The sequence below is a fragment of the Somniosus microcephalus genome, chromosome 18, assembly GCF_052327205.1.
Source record: "Somniosus microcephalus isolate GS21.2 chromosome 18, FLI_Smic_1.0, whole genome shotgun sequence".
Classification (NCBI taxonomy): domain Eukaryota; kingdom Metazoa; phylum Chordata; class Chondrichthyes; order Squaliformes; family Somniosidae; genus Somniosus; species Somniosus microcephalus.
This window is the reverse complement of record NC_141004.1, coordinates 21,982,400-22,000,336: the sequence shown is the minus strand read 5'-3', so window position 1 is coordinate 22,000,336 and position 17,937 is coordinate 21,982,400. Positions and strand designations below refer to the sequence as shown.

Below are 17,937 nucleotides of genomic sequence, written 5' to 3'. Positions count from 1 at the left end.
CTTCTTCCAGGCCTCAGGTGGACTGGGCCCAACAGGCACCTAAGCTACGAAATATATGCTGCCATTTCATGTTCATTTTAGCGGTTGTCATTTGTTAATCTAAATCAACAAAGTGGAGCTACTCCACAGCATTCCTCCACTCCCTACCTGGCTTTACCTTTGTCTACACCACCTCTTGAGTTACGCAGTAGTACAATTTTGAATCCCAAGGACTGATCTAAATTGCCAGAGGAATGAATTATGCGGAAAAACTGGAGGGACTGAGGAGGGGATCTCATACAAGATGTAAATTGGGAACGTTGCTTGAAGTTTGATCTTGCAAGTTGGACAGGGGACGTAGGTTCAAACTGCAAAATGGCAATTTTAGGTCTAATGTCAGGAAGCTCCTCACACAAAGAATGAATACACAGAATGGACTTCCTGACAGAGTGAGGCAAATCCCTGCAATCATTGAGACAGTTGGATGCTGTTTGGGGTGGGGGGGGGTGGGAAACTAGAATTATTTTTTAGCCAGATGAGCGAAATTGGATCTTGTCATCTGACTAATCTTGTGAACTGAGCCTTGGAGGTGCTGAACAGTGACCCATGCTACCGCACTGACTGGCAATTGTAAGAAACAGCTATTAGATTCATAGATGAAGTTTGACTCTTAGAACAGAAATTAAAACTGCAGTCAGGAACAGATGGGGGAAGGGTCAGCACGGCCAATTAACAAACACCAAAATGATAAGAAGGTTGTAAAATGCAAGGAAACAGGGAGGATAGCACCTGCTAGATAATAAGGAGCCACGAAGCCATAAAATGCCCTTGAAGAAACTTGACAAAACAAGATAAGAGGAAAGGCCTCTGCAGCCATGTAGAAAGAGACAGTGGGAGATGTTTTCCTGCGTCACACTTGGGATAAAGATTAGTATAGGTGATTGACATTAAATAAATCACGGCCCAGTGAAATAACGATAAATATAGAGGGCTGAGAGCAGAAGACAGACAGCGAGGGGCGAAGGCTTCTTCCGAGGTGGAAATCAATGCTGGCTCAGGCCTAACACCTCCAACAGCTCGGGGGATGAATCGACAGAGGTGACTACGGTTGCTGACTGCAGAGACTTGCTGACCCGAGACCTCCACACTGCCTCATCAGACATCCAACCATCCATCTGTCCGGTCGTGGCGTTCCGCTTCGGGAGTCGTAGATCGCTTTCTACTGTCACGGGTTGTATGTCTATTATACTCAGCCTAAACCATATGTAGTATCTGATTATGCTTTAAAACTGTAGTTCTTTAATAAAAGCCATACAACTTCTAAAGCCCTGTTGGGTAATCTGTGTGTGTCCTGTGATCCAGATCTTACACTTGGTTTATTGCACATATGCAGTCAGATTCAGAATCAAACTGACCCTTTCTTTCAAATTCTGTTCACTCCAAATGGGAATGCCGGTGTCAGATCACCTATGGCTGTGCTGTGGTCGTATTTCCCCTTGCAGCACCAGTCCCAGTCCCTGGAGGAGACAGGCTTTAAGGTAGATGCACACACTCTGACCAGTGCATCATCAATCAACCTGAGCAGTCAGACTTGACGCAGGTAGGTAGGTATAAATACTTGAAGGGGGGAAAAAAAATTGCAGGTCTATTGAAAAAGGGCAGGAGAGTGAGGCCATCAATATAAGATAGTCACCAAGAAATCCAATAGGGAATTCAGAAGATACTTTTTCTACCACAGGGAGTGGTTGAAGTGAATAGTATAGATGCATTTAAGCGGAAGCATATGAGGGAGAAGGGAATAGAGGGTTATGCTGATAGATTTAGATGAGGAAAGACGGGAGGCGGCTCGAGTGGAGCATAAACGCCGGCATGGACTGGTTGGGCCGAATGGCCTGTTTCTGTGCCGTAGATCCTACTTAATTGAATATCTCTTTCAAAGAGCTGGCAGAGGCACGATGGTCCAAATGGGCTCCTTCTGTGCTGTAAGATTCGAAATGATGGAGTGGATATACACTATGACATTAAGACCGTGTGTAGGTCTCAGTTCTGCCAGCGCTGTTAAGGGTTCTATTATGTTTCTGGGTCTTTTCTACCCTCCGTACTCTGATCACCGCGGAAAATCACCTCCATATTTTTAGTTTGCCGTTATAGCAACATGATTTTGATACAAAGTCAAATACGTCAGCATATCAAATATATTCTACGATCTTAATTTATTTTGAAACAATATATTACATCAAAATGTGTACAGATACAATTTGTAAAGGGACGCCAGTTTCTATCCATTCTAACAAAGTTGCTTTAAGGTATGCTTCTGAACATGCTCAGTTGCATCACTAGAATAGTCCTGCACCACCCCCCCCGCCTTGACCAAAGGTCCATCGAGGCACCGCTGGGCCCTAAAGATTGCCAAGCCCAGGGTGGTTGGAGTCATTTGATTGGTGGATACTGTCAGGAGGGCAGGAGCGTCTCTTACAATTGGAGAAACTCACAGCAGGCATAAGACAGAGGGGTAAAAGCTAAACCCATAATAGGCTTTTAGACAGGTTTTTTTCCCCCACTCTTTCTCTGGCCAAAACAGCAGTCTCTGACTTGTAATAACTGTCTCTTTTATGTGACTTATCTTCAGTTCTGCACCTTTGTGCACATTTCTCTACACCTGAATGAAGCTACAGGAACAGTGAAGGTCTGGGGTAGGGATTTAAAAAAAAAATTCATTCTCAGGATGGGGGCGTTGCTGGCAAGGCCAACATTTATTGCCCATCCCTAATTGCCCTTGAGAAGGTGGTGGTGATGAGTCGCCTTCTTGAACCACTGCAGTCCGTGTGGTGTGTCGTAGCGGTTTGGTATAACTGAGTGGCTTGCTAAGCCATTTCAGAGGGCAGTTAAGAGTCAATCACATTGCTGTGGGTCTGGAGTCACATGTAGGCCAGACCGGGTAAGGGCGGCAGATTTCCTTCCCTAAAGGACATTAGTGAGCCAGGTGGGTTTTAAAGTCATCAATAAGGGCAACACTCTGAAGTTTAGGGGACAGGAACAATTAAGCTGGAGACCGGAATTAAGTGTGTAATCCTACTACAGGAAACTTTTTTTTATCCGGCACCGACGTGGTGCCGGTTCATCAAAAATTCCGGATAACCGAAAGCTATAGTAAAAGATACGGAGCTGAGAGCTCCGTATAAAACAACAAACCCTGTTGCTTAGTAACAGGTTCAGAACAATGGCCAAAAGTTCCAAGCGTCTCTGTAGCTTAGCAACAGCTGCAGCCACACCCTTGCACAGCAACAGATGGAGGAAGGCAAGTAATAAAACTTACCTGAACCTAGTCCTGAATTTTGCCGGTTAACCGAGATTTCCGGTTATTTAGGTGCCGGTAAATCGAAAGTTTCCTGTAGGTAGAGGGAAGGCTGGGTTGCTTAAAGCATTAGTAGATGCAGGGGGGTCATAGCAAATGGTCTAAAGCTGCCTGTTAGGTCTGAATATAAGGAATGGTTTGAAATTGAGCAAGTTCACTGATAGCGTGGATTAAGGAAAAACTGTCCTTTACTCACCACCCGACTAATACTGCTGGTTTCAAGGCCACTTGCCCTACTTGATCCCCTCTTACTTTTGGCTTACCTTTTCACAAAGTGCTCCGGTGGCAGTTAAAGGAAACACTTGAACAATTCCGCGTCCCAGGGCTTCCCTCTTCCGCTGGCCACTGAACACACGCAACTCCCCCTTCTCCTCTTCGCCCAGGGATTGGCAGTACTTCTCCTTCAGAAAGAAAACAGTTAGTTCGTCAGCTTCATTGCTTTGTAAATTCTGTGAATCACAGGGTGCAACTGAAACTTCAGCAAGGACAGGAGGTTCTCAAAATGAACCCCAGTTACTGTCGTACTTTTAAACTGCACAATAGATAGTGAGAAAACAATGGCCAAGTTACAAAGTGAAGTGAATCTCATAGAGGGATTCTGGTGATGTTCACAAAGCCATGCAATTGAATTACAGTTTACAATTAAATCCTGGGCAGTTACTGTACATAATGGGCCTGAATTTGCGATCGGAGGCTTCCTGCGGGCAGATGCCTCCGATCATTAAAAAATCTACGCATTTACCTGGCGGTCCGGGAGATACGGAGGCTTGGCGATCCTGGGCCTCTCCTGGTAGAAATGCGGAGAGGCCCATGTATCCCAGGGACGCAGGCAGTTCACAAGCGCCCCTGGGATCACGTGGGCCGGCCCAACCAATGAAAGACGGGAATCCCCATTCATACTTATGGGGATTCCGTACATATGGAACTGTCTTAAGTATGAATGGGGATGACTTAAAAAATACACGAACACATGGAATAATTTTTTTTTTAATTACATATATAAAATTAATTAAAATGGCATTTAATTAAATATTTTAAACAAAAATTTAATATTTTGAAAAAAAATGTATATGCTTTAACGGGGCTAAATATAAACTTACCTTATTGGACAGGGTTTTTAATGTATAAGTGAGTGATAAAATTTTATTTTTCTATTTTTTTAAAAACTCTTATGCTGGTAAACCAGGAGTAAGAATTCCACGGCCTTTCAGCGGGCGGAGGTTGGGCAAATAGCGCAACTCTCCACCCACAAAGGCCCATCTCCCGGGGATTCCTGACAGATCGCAAGTGCCGGGTTTCAGCGCACGCGCTTTGCACGCCTAAACCCGGAACTTGCGCGGCCCCTATGGGCGCGGGCGCACCTCGTACGCACCCGTGGGGGGTCGCAAAATACGGCCCAATATATGTTGACAAGCAGTTATAGATTTTAAGCACTAGTTTGAGAGAGGAGCAAGGTGGTGTTAATGGTTGACTTTAAATGAACATAGGAACAGGAATAGGACGTTTGGCTCTTCAAGCATCTTCCACCATTCAATTAGATCATTGCTGACTTGTACTTCAACTCCATTTACTCGCCTTTGATCCAAATGCCTTGATACCTTTACCTCATAAAAACCTGTCGCTCTCAGCTGTGAAAATTTCAACTGACCCAGCATCCACAGCCTTTTAGGGGAGAGAGTTCCACATTTTCACTAACCTTTGTGCGAAAAAGCGCTTTCTGAGTTCACTCCTGAATGGCCTAGTTCTAATTTTAAGATTGTGTCCCCCTTGTTCTGGATTCCCCAACAGAGGAAATCGTTTCTCTGTATCTACCCTATCGAATCCTTTTTTCATTTTAAACACCTCGATTAGATCATCCCTCAACCGTCTAAACTCAAGAAAATGCAACCCGTATTGTGCTGGATTCAAAATTAGGCCCCAGCTCGAAAAGGGAAGTTTACTTACCTGTTGTATCGCCCAGTCCCTGTTAACAATTAAAAAAATATTATTTTTATTTTGGTGAGGAGTTTGTCTTTCCAGTAAATGGTTTACGGGTATTTTGTACCAGTAAAGTCTGCACCGATCGTAACAGAACCCCCGTGAATAGAACAACTTACTGAAATATATTGATAATTGTCCTTTGTACATTTACTAAGGGTTTTACTGCCTACTACATTCTACGAATGTGAGAAATTTCTATAATAAGCGTCTGTTATGTTTTAGTACCTAGCCCTCTAAGCTTACATTTAGTTTCCCCATGGTAATCTTAGCTTAGGAGGTTTGTTCATGAAACCAAATATTCTTTATTACTCCCTTTGCAGTTAACAAATAAACTGTTGTAATGGTTTTGAATCTTCTAATCGGTGTTTTGGGTTTGCCATTGTTTCTCTCAGGAACAAAAATAGGAATGTTAACCCTTTGTGAAATACAGTACCATTCCAAGATCATAGCCCAAAAATTATTACAAGATCGATTCGAGTTTTCTTCTCTCTTATTGGTGTGGTTCCATGGGTGTCTGGCACCCTGATTTATCTCTCCCAAGTAGTCACTCTTTCTCTATTAGCCTAGACATTGAGCTTCCATGGACTGTGGAAAGCATCTCAGCCGATGCCAATACTGTCCTCATCCGGCATCGGACACTCGCGCATCCCCACTGTTCTAGGGGAGTACACTGGATAGCAATCGGGAGCAGGAAGCCCAGGGCTGATTGCCCTCCTCCAGACCAAAAGCAGTTGCTGTATGTCCCAACAGCTGCCCCAGATGAGCTAACTCAGTACAAATTGAGAATCAAAGCTAGGGACTTATGGTCCTTATGGCTTAGTATTACAGCAGAAGATGCTCTTTACCATGAGGCAAGGGGGGTTAGGGGGGACTGACCATTAAAGATTGATTTGCATTCAGATTACTTAATTGAGATCCCAGTCAATAAATATTGTAGCTACTGGCTAGCCCCCCCCCCTTGGATCAACAGGAATTGCTAATGAACAAGTTCTTTGTCATTATTATGTTCTTTAAAAAATTAGCCAATGGAAAATTCATTTGTTTTGAAAACGAAATAGAAGTTATTGTATTCCAGAGCAGTTTTGGTTCCCGTCTCTTAAAATGTTTTAGACACTAGAGGCTGTGGGGGAGAAGTGTTGAAATGCCCCCCAAGGACCTATCCTTGGCCCTCTCCTATTTCTCATCTACATGTTGCCCCTTGGTGACATCATCCGAAAACACAGCGCCAGTTTCCACATGTAGGCTGATGACACCCAGCTCTACCTCACTACCTCCTCTCTCGACCCCTCCACTGTCTCTAAATTGTCAGACTGCTTGTCCGACATCCAGTTCTGGATGAGCAGAAATTTTCTCCAATTAAATATTGGGAAGACCAAAGCCATTGTTTTCGGTCCCCGCCACAAACTCCGTTCCCGAGTCACTGACTCCATCCCTCTCCCTAACATCTGTCTCAGGCTGAACCACACTGTTTGTAACCTTGGTGTCATATTTGACCCTGAAATTAGCTTTCGACCACATATCCGCGGCATAACTAAGACGGCCTATTTCCACCTCCGTAACATCGCCTGTCTCTGCCCTTGCCTCAGCTCATCCACTGCTGAAACCCTCATCCATTCCTTTGTTACCTCTAGACTTGACTATTCCAATGCACTCCTGGCTGGCCTCCCACATTCTACCATACGTAAACTTGAGGTCATCTAAAACTCGGCTGCCGTTGCCCTAACTTGCCCATCACCCCTGTGCTCGCTGACCTACATTGGCTATCGGTTAAGCAACGCCTCGATTTCAGAATTCTCATCCCTGTTTTCAAATACCTCCATGGCCTCGCCCCTCTGGATCTCTGTAATCTCCTTCAGCTTCACAACCCCCCCCCCACCCCGAGATATCTGAGCATCCCTGATTATAATCGCCCAACCATTGGTGGCCGTGCCTTCTGTTGCCTAGGCCCTAAGCTCTGGAATTCCCTGCCTAAACCTCTCCGCCTCGCTACCTCTCTTTCCCCCTTTAAGACGCTCCTTAAAACCTACCTCTTTGACCAAGCTTTTGGTCACCTGCCCTAATTTCTCCTTATGTGGCTCGGTGTCAAATTTTTTTGTCTTATAACACTCCTGTGAAGCGCCTTGGGACATTTTACTACATTAAAGGCGCTATATAAATACAAGTTGTTGTTGAGAACAGGAAGAATGTAGATGAAGACCCATCTTAGAAATGGCTGGTTTCAAAGCTACATGTTTCCGCGGTTTCATTCGTGGGTTGCCAATTATGGAGAAAGATGGATGTTCTCTGTTTTTAGTTGAGAGGAATTTTTGATCTAAAACATTTCTCTTTGTTCTTATTCCACAAATGAGACCAACTGCACAACTCAAACAACAAACCGGTGAACACTGGAAATACACAGCTACTCGGTCAGTGTCTGGGACCTGATGAAAGCTTTCTATCCAAAACTGTACTTTTGTTTTTCTTTGAGGCTGGAGGGCCTGCTGTATATTTTCAGGAGTTACTGTGTTATTTCAAAGTCATAGTAAGTTCATTTCATTCAGCCTCACGAGTGGAAGAAAGGCTTATTAACCATTTTTGACATGTTTATACGTTAAATTATTGGTTTAATTTAAACTTGGTTGTAGTTTTAAACCAAGATGAGGGAGACGGGATCTTACAGAGGTAGGCAGGAGAGTGAATGGTGCAGAAAAGGTGGAGCTGGAGCCCTACTTCAAATTAAACTGAGACAGTAGAACAAATGGGCACAGATTTAAACTAGTTAAAGGTAAATTTAGGACTGATAGCAGGAAATTCTTCATACGAAGATTGATCAAGATGTGGAATGGCTATCTGGCTAGGTAGTGGAGGCAATAGCTGTGGAATCATTTAAGAAAGCTGGATAGTATGATGGGAAGACTAGGGTAAGAAATAACTTGTATTTATATAGCGCCTTTCACATCCTCAGGATGTCCCAAAGTGCTTTACCACCAATATTGTATTTTTGAAGTGTAGTCACTGTTGTAATATAGGAAACGTGGCAGCCAATTTGCACTCAGCAAGGTCCCTCAAACAGCAATAAAATAAATTACCAGATAACTTGTTTTTTAGTAATGTTGATTGAGGGATAAATATTCATCAGGACACTGGGAGAACTCCCTGCTCTTCTTCGATTGTGCCAGGGGATCTTTTACGTCCACCTGAGAGAGCCTTGGTTTAATGTTTCATCCAAAAGATGGCTCCTCTAACAGTACAGCACTCCCTCAGTACTGCACTGTAGCGTCAGCTTACATTATGTACTCAGGTCACTGGAGTGGGGCTTGAGCCTATGACCTCTGACCCAGAAATGCGAGAGCTGTCACTGAGCTGAGAATGACATTTTGGAGCATGTTAGCGTTACAGTGCTCAATGCCAGGCAGTGATGGGCACAGATTCTTCACACAGTGGGGTAGATCTTGACCTTGTGCGATCGTGTGAAATGAGTGACAGCGGATCGACGCTATCACACAAAGTCAAGATCCTACCCCAGTGAGTTTCTGATCTTGGATGTGTTCTCAGGCTTACAAGATATTTATGGATGAGGAATGGCAAAAAAGAGCTGTATTGGTAAATGCTACAATCTGAATCAGACGTGGAACCTGAAGGGAGAACAAATAAGCTGGTGATACTTCTTTGTACTCCTGCCTGTGCTTTTTAAAAAATAACTTGGAAGTTCTTTATACGCATGTGTTTAACCCTTTGAGGATAAATTCCTAACAGTTTATCACACTTGCATAGAATTACATAGATACTTACGTCATTATCATGGGGTGGAAGCTGGTATAGGAGCTGTTTTATACGGAACTTCTCTCCAATGCTGTTGACGTATGGGATGTTTTCTTCTGGTAGACAGCGGAAATATTGGTGCACCTGTGTGTTTAAAGCCATCAACGTTATTCCTTAAGATGGAAGAGTCAGTAAAAAACGAGGCATGGGGACAGGGGTTCATTGATGAGCAGAGACGAGAAGAGCAGGAAAAAAACCCCCCCAACAAATGAAGACAATATTCTGGATTTACTTCTGGTGCCCAGGTTCTGGAACAGATTCCAGATACCCAGAATGGAATATACACTTCAGGGCAGTTATATTCATCAGAGCATTATTCAAAGTTGAACAGGGCCTCTGCGGGTTGATCGATAATGCACCATGGAACAATGTGGTCACACCACATGTGCCATTGTGCAATTTATTATGGCGCGCGCAAAGTGAAAATCTACACCAGCAAATCTGGATCTGGATCGGAGTAGACAAAACGGCAGCATTACTCTGGTTTACTTCCAGCAGCATATGGTCGAGGAGCATATCAAAGTAATTATACAACACTGGCTGTGAGTGTGGTGAGTCACTTGCCGCAGAATACCCAGCTTCTGACCTGTTCTAGTAGCAACGGTATTTATGGGGCTGGTCCAGTTGAGTTTCTGATCAATGGGAACCCCTGGATGTTCATGATGGAGGATTTGGTGATGGTAATACCATTGATTGTCAAGGGGAGGTGGTTGGACTCTCTCTTGTTGGAGGTGGTCATTACCTGGCATTTGTATAGCATGAATGTTGCTTGCCACTCAACACTAGCATTTACCTACTGGGGAGTTAATGATCACTACATAGGTTGCTCTGTACAAACAAACCTTAAAGATAAAAATGAACGAGGAAATATTTTTCAAGTACAATAAAAGCAAACTAAGTAAATCTCTAGTAACTAGCCCTGACTACAGACCTCCTAAGCTGTGGTTACATTCTGTATCTACACTCGTATCCTCTTAATTCAATGTTGCTCAATTTAAATTATCTGTTGAAATCGGACAAAAAACGCCACTTGTGCTGTTTCATTAAAATTGCTTCATTCTAAACTCATTTTAATTTTCCTGGAGCAAAAATTGACTTTGAATTAACAGTACATGGAAATTATTTCCCTAAGTACCAGGTATATAGGTTCTACTGACCTGCTCGGGTTTGAGTCCCGGGGGAACCCAAGCGTACTCTTCCAGAGCACAGCCAGAGTCGTTGTCTGATGGCGCATTTTGTTGGAAGTCAAATGTCATCTTGTTGGCAACCTTCTTATTCTCTGAAGACCTGGTGTCTAGCACAGACATCTTCAGGGTCTTTGTTCCACAGGGTATCAACCTGAAAGTAGATGAAAGAATAAATCAGATAGACTATATATAATGTATTATACTATACTATATATAGGCCTAGAAATTGGGTTCTGGCGTAGGCAGGGCTTTAGCGCCGGAAGTTAGTGCTGGCGCTAAGTCCCCCTGCGCGCGCCAAAAATTCAGTAGTGCCGCGCCCAAACGGCTGCCGGCGCTACTGAAGGGTCTTTGCGGCGGTACATCGGCGCTAACTGCCGTTTCGCGCCGCAATTCCGGCGCTGCGGCACCCGATGCGGTGCGGCAGGCTGGGGACGTGCAGGCCTCCTCCTCCCGTTAAGGAGGAGCTGCCTGCACCCGGCCGCGGCCCGCGCAAATCAGCTTAAAAATGAGCCCGGCACCTCGGACAAGTGCCGGGCTTGCATCTGTTCCGGGGGGGGGGGGGGGGGAGAAGTCCGGGGAGGGAGCTGCGGGCAGGCGGCCGGCGGGAAAGTGGCCGGCCGCCGCGGGGCCTTTAATGCGCCGGCGCAAACTGGAGTAAGGCACCTCTGACAGAACGTTGCTTGCGGCTGCCACGGGCGAGGCGGCCGCAACTCAATTTCGGAGTTCGGGCGGGTTACCACGGCAACCGGGACGCTGCGCACACCGATGACGTCATCGGTGCCGGCGCAGCGCTACCGGTGCAATGCCGATTTAGGCCCCCAGGGAATTTTTAAACTGGCCATAACTCTGGCGCTAGTCCCTCTGGCGCCTCAAAAGCGGCGCTAAGGCAACTGAATTTCTAGGCCATAGTGTCTAGATAAAGTTCAAAATATGAGATACAAAGAAAAGGAGTATTACAGTAATCTCTTGTTCTACAAGATTGTGTTTCATACATAGCATAGCCATGGGGCATGTTACAAAAAGGTGCTTTTTGTAGTTGAGATAGGAAAAGGCTGCTTAACTCGTGTGTGTGCGTGTGTACGTACGGAGGCTGGGTGGGGACAAAATCGGGTCTAGCCCTCTTCTTCCCCATCCCAACCCAAGTGCTTGAACAGCTTGCCGACAGTCAATGTCGCATATGCATAATGGCACTCGGGCAAGGCACCGGAGGGCACCCCGCACACATATCCTCACTGAGGAAATCCAGGGCTTCAGAGGAGGGTAAGGAGCGAAGGGGAAAAAAATCACACAGGCAGGTCACACGCAGTCAGATTACCTTCAGGGGCACAGGTCCAAACTGGTGAAAGGCAAATTTAAGGCTGATGTCAGGAAGTTCTTCATCCAAAAAAAAAACAATTAGTGCTTGGAGTGGACTTTCTTTAGATGGAAGAATTAAGGCCAAATGTCCTTCACCTGTATTTATTTGGGGGTATGGGGAGAGAATGGGAATATGGTATTGAGATAGAGGATCAGCCATGATCATATTGAATGGCGGAGCAGGCACGCAGGGCCGACTCCGGCTCCTATTTTTCTATGTTTCTATCTTGTGATTTTGTGAGTGCTGCTGTTTATATTCAGCGCTACCTCTGTGAGCCATTGAAATGGATGCTGCCAGTGTTAGCAGGTGTTTTTCCAAGGTGGTCAGAGAACCAAATAAGGATTACATAGGATTACATCGGATATACGGCACAGAAACAGGCCATTCGGCCCAACCAGTCCATGCCGGCATTTATGCTCCACACAAGCCCCCTCCCGTCTTTCTTCATCTAACTCTATCAGCATAACCCTCTATTCCCCTCCCCCTCATGCTTGTCTAGCCTCCCCTTAAATGCATCGATACTATTCGTCTCAACCACTCCTTGTGGTAACGATCCACATTCTCACCACTCTCTGGGTAAAGGAGTTTCTTCTGAATTCCCTATTGGATTTCTTGGCATTGGTGTCTTCTGAGCACTATTACTGGATTTATTTTTTAATGAGGTTAGAGTGATAAACTACCCGTACATGTTAAAACAGGCTGTAAAAACTTCCCACAACAACCCTGACACATATTCACAGAAGCAGAGATGACAGGAATGATGACTGCATGAGCAATCTGTGAACGTCATTAAAAGGGGAGGAGGGGGCGGGCGATGTGTCCAAAAGTACTGAACGTTTGGACAATCACTGCAGTCAAAATCATCGCCCATAAGTAGGCTTGAAACGTACACCTTAACACCCGTTCCATAACCATTGCAACAAAGCTTTCTACTGAATGACGAGGAAACCGCGCTCACTGTAGAAAAACAGGACAATAGTAGGCCCAGGTCCAGGAAGCAGACTAACTAGGCCCGTGGACTACAATGGCGAAACATGTTGAACTGCACTTTACCACAGAGGATCTAAAAGCTTCTTCACCAAACATGTCAGTCTGTATATTTGAAAAGAAATGGAGACTGGATGATCGTATAATTTAGCAATTTAAAGGATGCCTGTCAGTCACAGCAACATCACGCAGGCCCCACGGAACACACGTACTAATTAGCCGAGTAGTATGTCTGGGGAGGGGGAGCACAGGACTAAGTCCTGGGCTGGCATCACCTTTATTGACTTTGGTTCAATAAGACTTGAACAGTATGATGGAAACAATTTAGGAAATGCTCCGCTCGATGTGACTAGAAAGTGGTCTTCATCGTTTTATACTCATTGCTACTTTATTGTTAAAATTAGCGAACAGAGGAACATGTAGGCTCTGGTGTTTCATTATAAAATATTTGCATCTGGGAGGGCGGACCTGCTACAAAAAGGGTGCACAGGCTGAATGATACCTTTGGTGTCGTGGGACGGTGCTGCTTTTTAAAAGAAAAATCCCATTTCCCCACTCCCCTCCCCCCCGCCCCGCTGCCCTCCCTAATTTTCTCTCCTTGTTCGCTCCATGGTGACCAGCAATATTCCAGCACCTTATCTTAAGTGGTCAGTTTTTCATGTGTGTACTTTGAGGGTGCGTGTCTGCAGGCTATTCACAGCGAGGTCTGATCTAGCCCTCGCCCAATGTACACACGTGCACACGCACTCGCCCTTGCACATGCACTCGCACACTCACTCACTCACACACACGTGCACGCACGCACGTCATTTAATAGCAGGGCGACTATACGGCCCCATTTTCCGGGAACAGTCCCCGGATTAGGGACTGTGTCCCCGGGCAAACAATGTCCCCAGAAGAGTCCCCGGTTCAAAAAACTTGTCCCTGTAGAGAGTCATTGGGGGAAACATTCGGTTGATTTGCGCCTCCCATTAGCGCCTTAAGAGGGCGCTAACGGGGCGCAAAGCAACAAGCGCCTGGGTACGGCGCCGCTAACGACTCCCGCGAAATTCAGTGGGAGGTTAGCGGCGGCAGTAACCGTTAGCACCCAACGGCGATGTGTAATAAGGGAAGGCCTGCATTACCGCAGCGTGACGTGGCGCTGCTGCACGTAACGCCACGATATTCACTCGCAGCGCCCCAAGAGGGAGGGGGAGCACTTCCAGTAGTGCCTCGTCTCCCTCTTGGTGCGCTACCAGTGAATTTCAGGCGCAGGGTCGCTAACTTTTTCGGGGCACTAAAAGTAGCGCCCCGGCAAAGTTAGCGCCCCAAAGGGGGCGCGACCCAATTTTGCCCCCTTTGTTTTTTTTAAAAACGGGAATGTGCAGGAACCCCGCAGGGAGGTTCTCGACCTGTTCCCGCCCGGTTTGAGCTCAGGAACAGATTCCAGGAGCCGGCTGAACAGAGGCGACGATGGCGGCCCCTCCTTCCCACAATGCAGTGTGGCAGAGCAAAGGCCCCACCGACAGCTCGGGCCGCACTGCACTCTGGGGGGATTGAGACATCTGACCCCGTGTCTCGGCCAATAGTGACTGGCCGGAGGGCGGAACCTTTAATATGCGCGGGAGAAGCCGAGGGCACGGTGAGAGCTGGTGGGTGAGTATCACAGAATCACAGAAACCTCACAGTGCAGATAGAGGCCATTTCGGCCCATCGAGCCTGCACCGACACATATCCCACCCGATCCCCGTAACCCCTACACCAACACATATCCCACTCTATCCCCGTAATCCCACGTATTTAATCCCCCTAACACTAAGGGTCAATTTTATCATAGCCAATCAACCTAACCCGCACATCTTTGGATTTACTTTACCTCCGATTAGCATGGTGCATCTTTTTATCACTGAATATGGCAAGCTCTAAATTCTCACACCAGGGAGAGGTTTCTGAAACCTTCTGAGACAGAGGGTGTTTCACACCTTATATGGCAAATCTCAGTCTGTTTGGAACAGATTTAACATTGAGAAATGATAAGTTAGGGTATTCAGGGACCAGAATAGATGGTACAGCACTATTGCCAGGACACACACAATATTCGAGATTCGGTGTAAAGTGTTGTCTTTATGTGCATTTCACTAGCAGAAGCAACAAAGTTGTCATACAGGTTTTCTTGAAATGTGTCCTGGCTACTTTGCTGTGCTCCCACCCTGTGTGTCCCTGGATTCAGTTATACAGGGCATTGGTGAGACCACATCTGAAGTACTGTGTGCAGCATCGGTCTCCTTATTTAAAAAAGGATGTAAATGTGTTGGAAGCAGTTCAGAGAAGGTTTACTAGACTAATACCCGGAATGGGTGGGTTGTTTTATGAGGAAATGTTGGACAGGCTAGGCTTGTGTCCGTTTGTATCCTGAGGGGTCTGGACAGGGTGGATGTGGAGAGGATGTTTCCTCTTGTGGGAGAATCTAGAACTAGGGGCTACTGTTAAAAAATAAAGGGTTGCCAATTTAAGACAGAGATGAGGAGAATTTTTTTCTCACAGAGGGTCGTGAGTCTTTGGAACTCTCTTCCTCAGAGGGCGGTGGAAGCAGAGTCTTTGAATATTTTTAAGGCAGAGGTAGATAGGTTCTTGATAAGCAAGGGGGTGAAAGGTTATCGGGGTAGGCGGGAATATGGAGTAATCAGATCAGCCATGATCTTATTGAATGGCGGAGCAGGCTCGAGGGGCCGAGTGGCCGACTCCTGCTCCTAATTCGTATGTTCATATGTATGTTCGTATGATTCGGTTTAGAAATTATGGCCACCCTATTTAATAGTGACTGCGATCAGGATTCCTAGTGGATTTATTTTTCTGCTCTGTTTGTAGCAGCTCCCAAGTGACATCTGAAGATCCTACCTCTGACCTTGCTGATCCGTATGGCTCAGTCCCACACTGAACACTGCATTTACCCATTACTATTGGGGGGGGGGGAACTGGTGCTTTAAATAAATGGATAGGCTGCATCTGTCCATTCGGGAATGAAATCTGCATTTTATAATATTTCTTCATGTTGCCTGTGTAGATGATTTATAATAATGTCATTTTCAGACAGGGGAAATATTTTTCTGTCATGTTAGTTTTATGAAAGAATAGCTTTCATACTACGACGCTCTTTATAGGTTGCCAAATAAAAAGAGATATACTAATTGACATGAATCAGTCATTCATGAAAGAAAGACTTATGAAATAATACTGAGCAGCCTATGGGTGGTGCTGTCCAGGGAGAGTATAAATACTCGGGCATGGACCCAGCTTGCTCAGGACATTCTTAACAGGAACTAGTGAAGGACACAACTAGACCTCCATGTTGTAAAACAGTTGATTAAAGCTTTGTTTAATGCTTAGACCAAGTGCCTAGTAGTTTTCTTATGTCACTAATAATTCCATTTAAATTTCTCAGTAACCTTTTCTTTTATGCACTTTCCCCCCTCCCCCCACCCACCCACACACACCCCCCAGTCCAGTAACAGAACTATTATCACTATGGATCTACAAAGTGCTGTAGGAATTGGAACAGGGGTCACAGTCTAAGGATAAGGGGTAAGCCATTTAGGACAGAGATGCGGAGGAATTTCTTCACCCAGAAAGTGGTGAACCTGTGGAATTCTCTACCACAGAAGGCAGTGGAGGCCAATTCATTAAATATATTCAAGAAGGAGTTGGATATATTTCTTAAGGCTAAAGGGATCAAGGGATATGGGGAGAAGGCAGGGACAGGGTACTGAATTTGGATGATCAGCCATGATCTCGTTGAATGGCGGAGCAGGCTCGAGGGGCCGAATGGCCTACTCCTGCTCCTATCTTCTATGTTTTCTATGTTTAAACGAGATCTTTGGCCGGATTCCCAATTGCACCCAGCTATCTTCTCCTGTTTTAGATTAGAGTTAGGCCCCAAGGCCGTACCAGGTCCTGAAGTGAACCTCTGCCATTGACCTTTCAGTTTCCCAGTGTAAGTGCAATAGCAGGACATGTAAACCATTTGGCTATTGGTCCGCCAAATACTGACACTCCCAGTGCAGTGCTGAGGGAGTGCTGCACTGTCGGAGGTGCCCTCTTTCGGATGAGGCATTAAACCCAAGGCCCCGTCTTCCCTCTCAGGTAGGCGTAAAAGATCCCATGGCGCTATTTCAAACAAGAGCAGGGGGGTTCTCCCCGGTGTCCTGGCCACTATTTCTTCCTCCAGCAACATCACTAAAAGAAACAGATTATCTGGTCATTGCTGTTTGTGGGAGCTTGCTGTGCACAAATCGTCTGCCGCGTTTCCTGCATTACAACGGTGACCACACTTCAAAAAAAAAGTACTTTGTTGGCTGTAAAGCACTTTGGGGCGTCCTGAGGTTGTGAAAGGCGCTACATAAATGCAAATCTTTCTTTCCCTTCAGATTCCCAGAGCTTGGTGTCCGGGAGCCAGCTCCTGGTGTTTACGCTGTTAAATCTGGTAATAGATCAGTGTTACGTCGGCCTACAGGAGACAGACTTTAACATCATATATGTCAGGCGCCAGCCCATGGGTGCCAGACTCCCTGAACCCAAAATAAGAAGACCACCAATGTAAAAGGCCCTATGGAGACTGGTATAGGTACTCCGACCAGTTTGGGGATAAAGTAGAGAGGTCTGTTACTTTGAGAGAGTTGTGTAAACGTATAGTTTCTGATTACAAAGTGTTTATGTGACATTCTGGAAAGCAGACAAGAAATGAAAGCTTTAACAGACACTGTCATTCCACTGAGGTCAGTACCTGACAGCTGCTGGGGTACTCAGTCTACGCGCACTGATATTCATAATGGGGGTTTTTGACAGTACAGAATGAAATACATAAAATGGAAAATAATTAACCCCACGAGTTTTAAATTACAGCGATGGTCTCGCCATCGGGACCAGTTTTAAAAATCAAACTGCCAGCTACAAAGAATGATAAGTAAATCTAATATCCTTTGGTTGCTTCTGTCAATTTGCTTATTATTTTTTATTTGAACAGTGCTTGCTGATGAGAAAAGAAAGACTTGCATTTCTATAGCGCCTTTCATGACCACTGGACGGCCCAAAGTGCTTTACAGCCAATGAAGTACTTTTTGAAGTGTAGTCACTGCTGTAATGTAGGAAACGCGGCAGCCAATTTGCGCACAGCAAGCACTGCCGGAGGTGCCGTCTTTCGGATGAGATATTAAACCGTCTGCTCTCTCAGGTGGATGTAAAAGATCCCATGGCACTATTTCGAAGAGGAGCAGGGGAGTTATCCCCGGTGTCCTGGCCAATATTTATCCCTCAAT

General features: G+C 45.6%; 1 protein-coding gene across 2 annotated transcripts in view; it reads right to left on the bottom strand.

Moving 5' to 3' along the window:
- Positions 1 to 17,937, bottom strand: part of LOC147105114 (prickle-like protein 1) — a 151,212-nt gene that overhangs the window by 23,640 nt on the left and 109,635 nt on the right. For both annotated transcript variants that reach the window (XM_086011193.1, XM_086011194.1), the window contains exons 2-4: positions 10,273 to 10,453; positions 9,086 to 9,199; positions 3,598 to 3,735 (exon numbers count right to left, since the gene is read on the bottom strand). In XM_086011193.1, coding sequence (XP_085867319.1) covers positions 3,598 to 3,735; positions 9,086 to 9,199; positions 10,273 to 10,422 — 402 coding nt within the window. In that variant the 5' untranslated portion in view covers positions 10,423 to 10,453. The remainder of the gene's footprint in view (positions 1 to 3,597; positions 3,736 to 9,085; positions 9,200 to 10,272; positions 10,454 to 17,937) is intronic.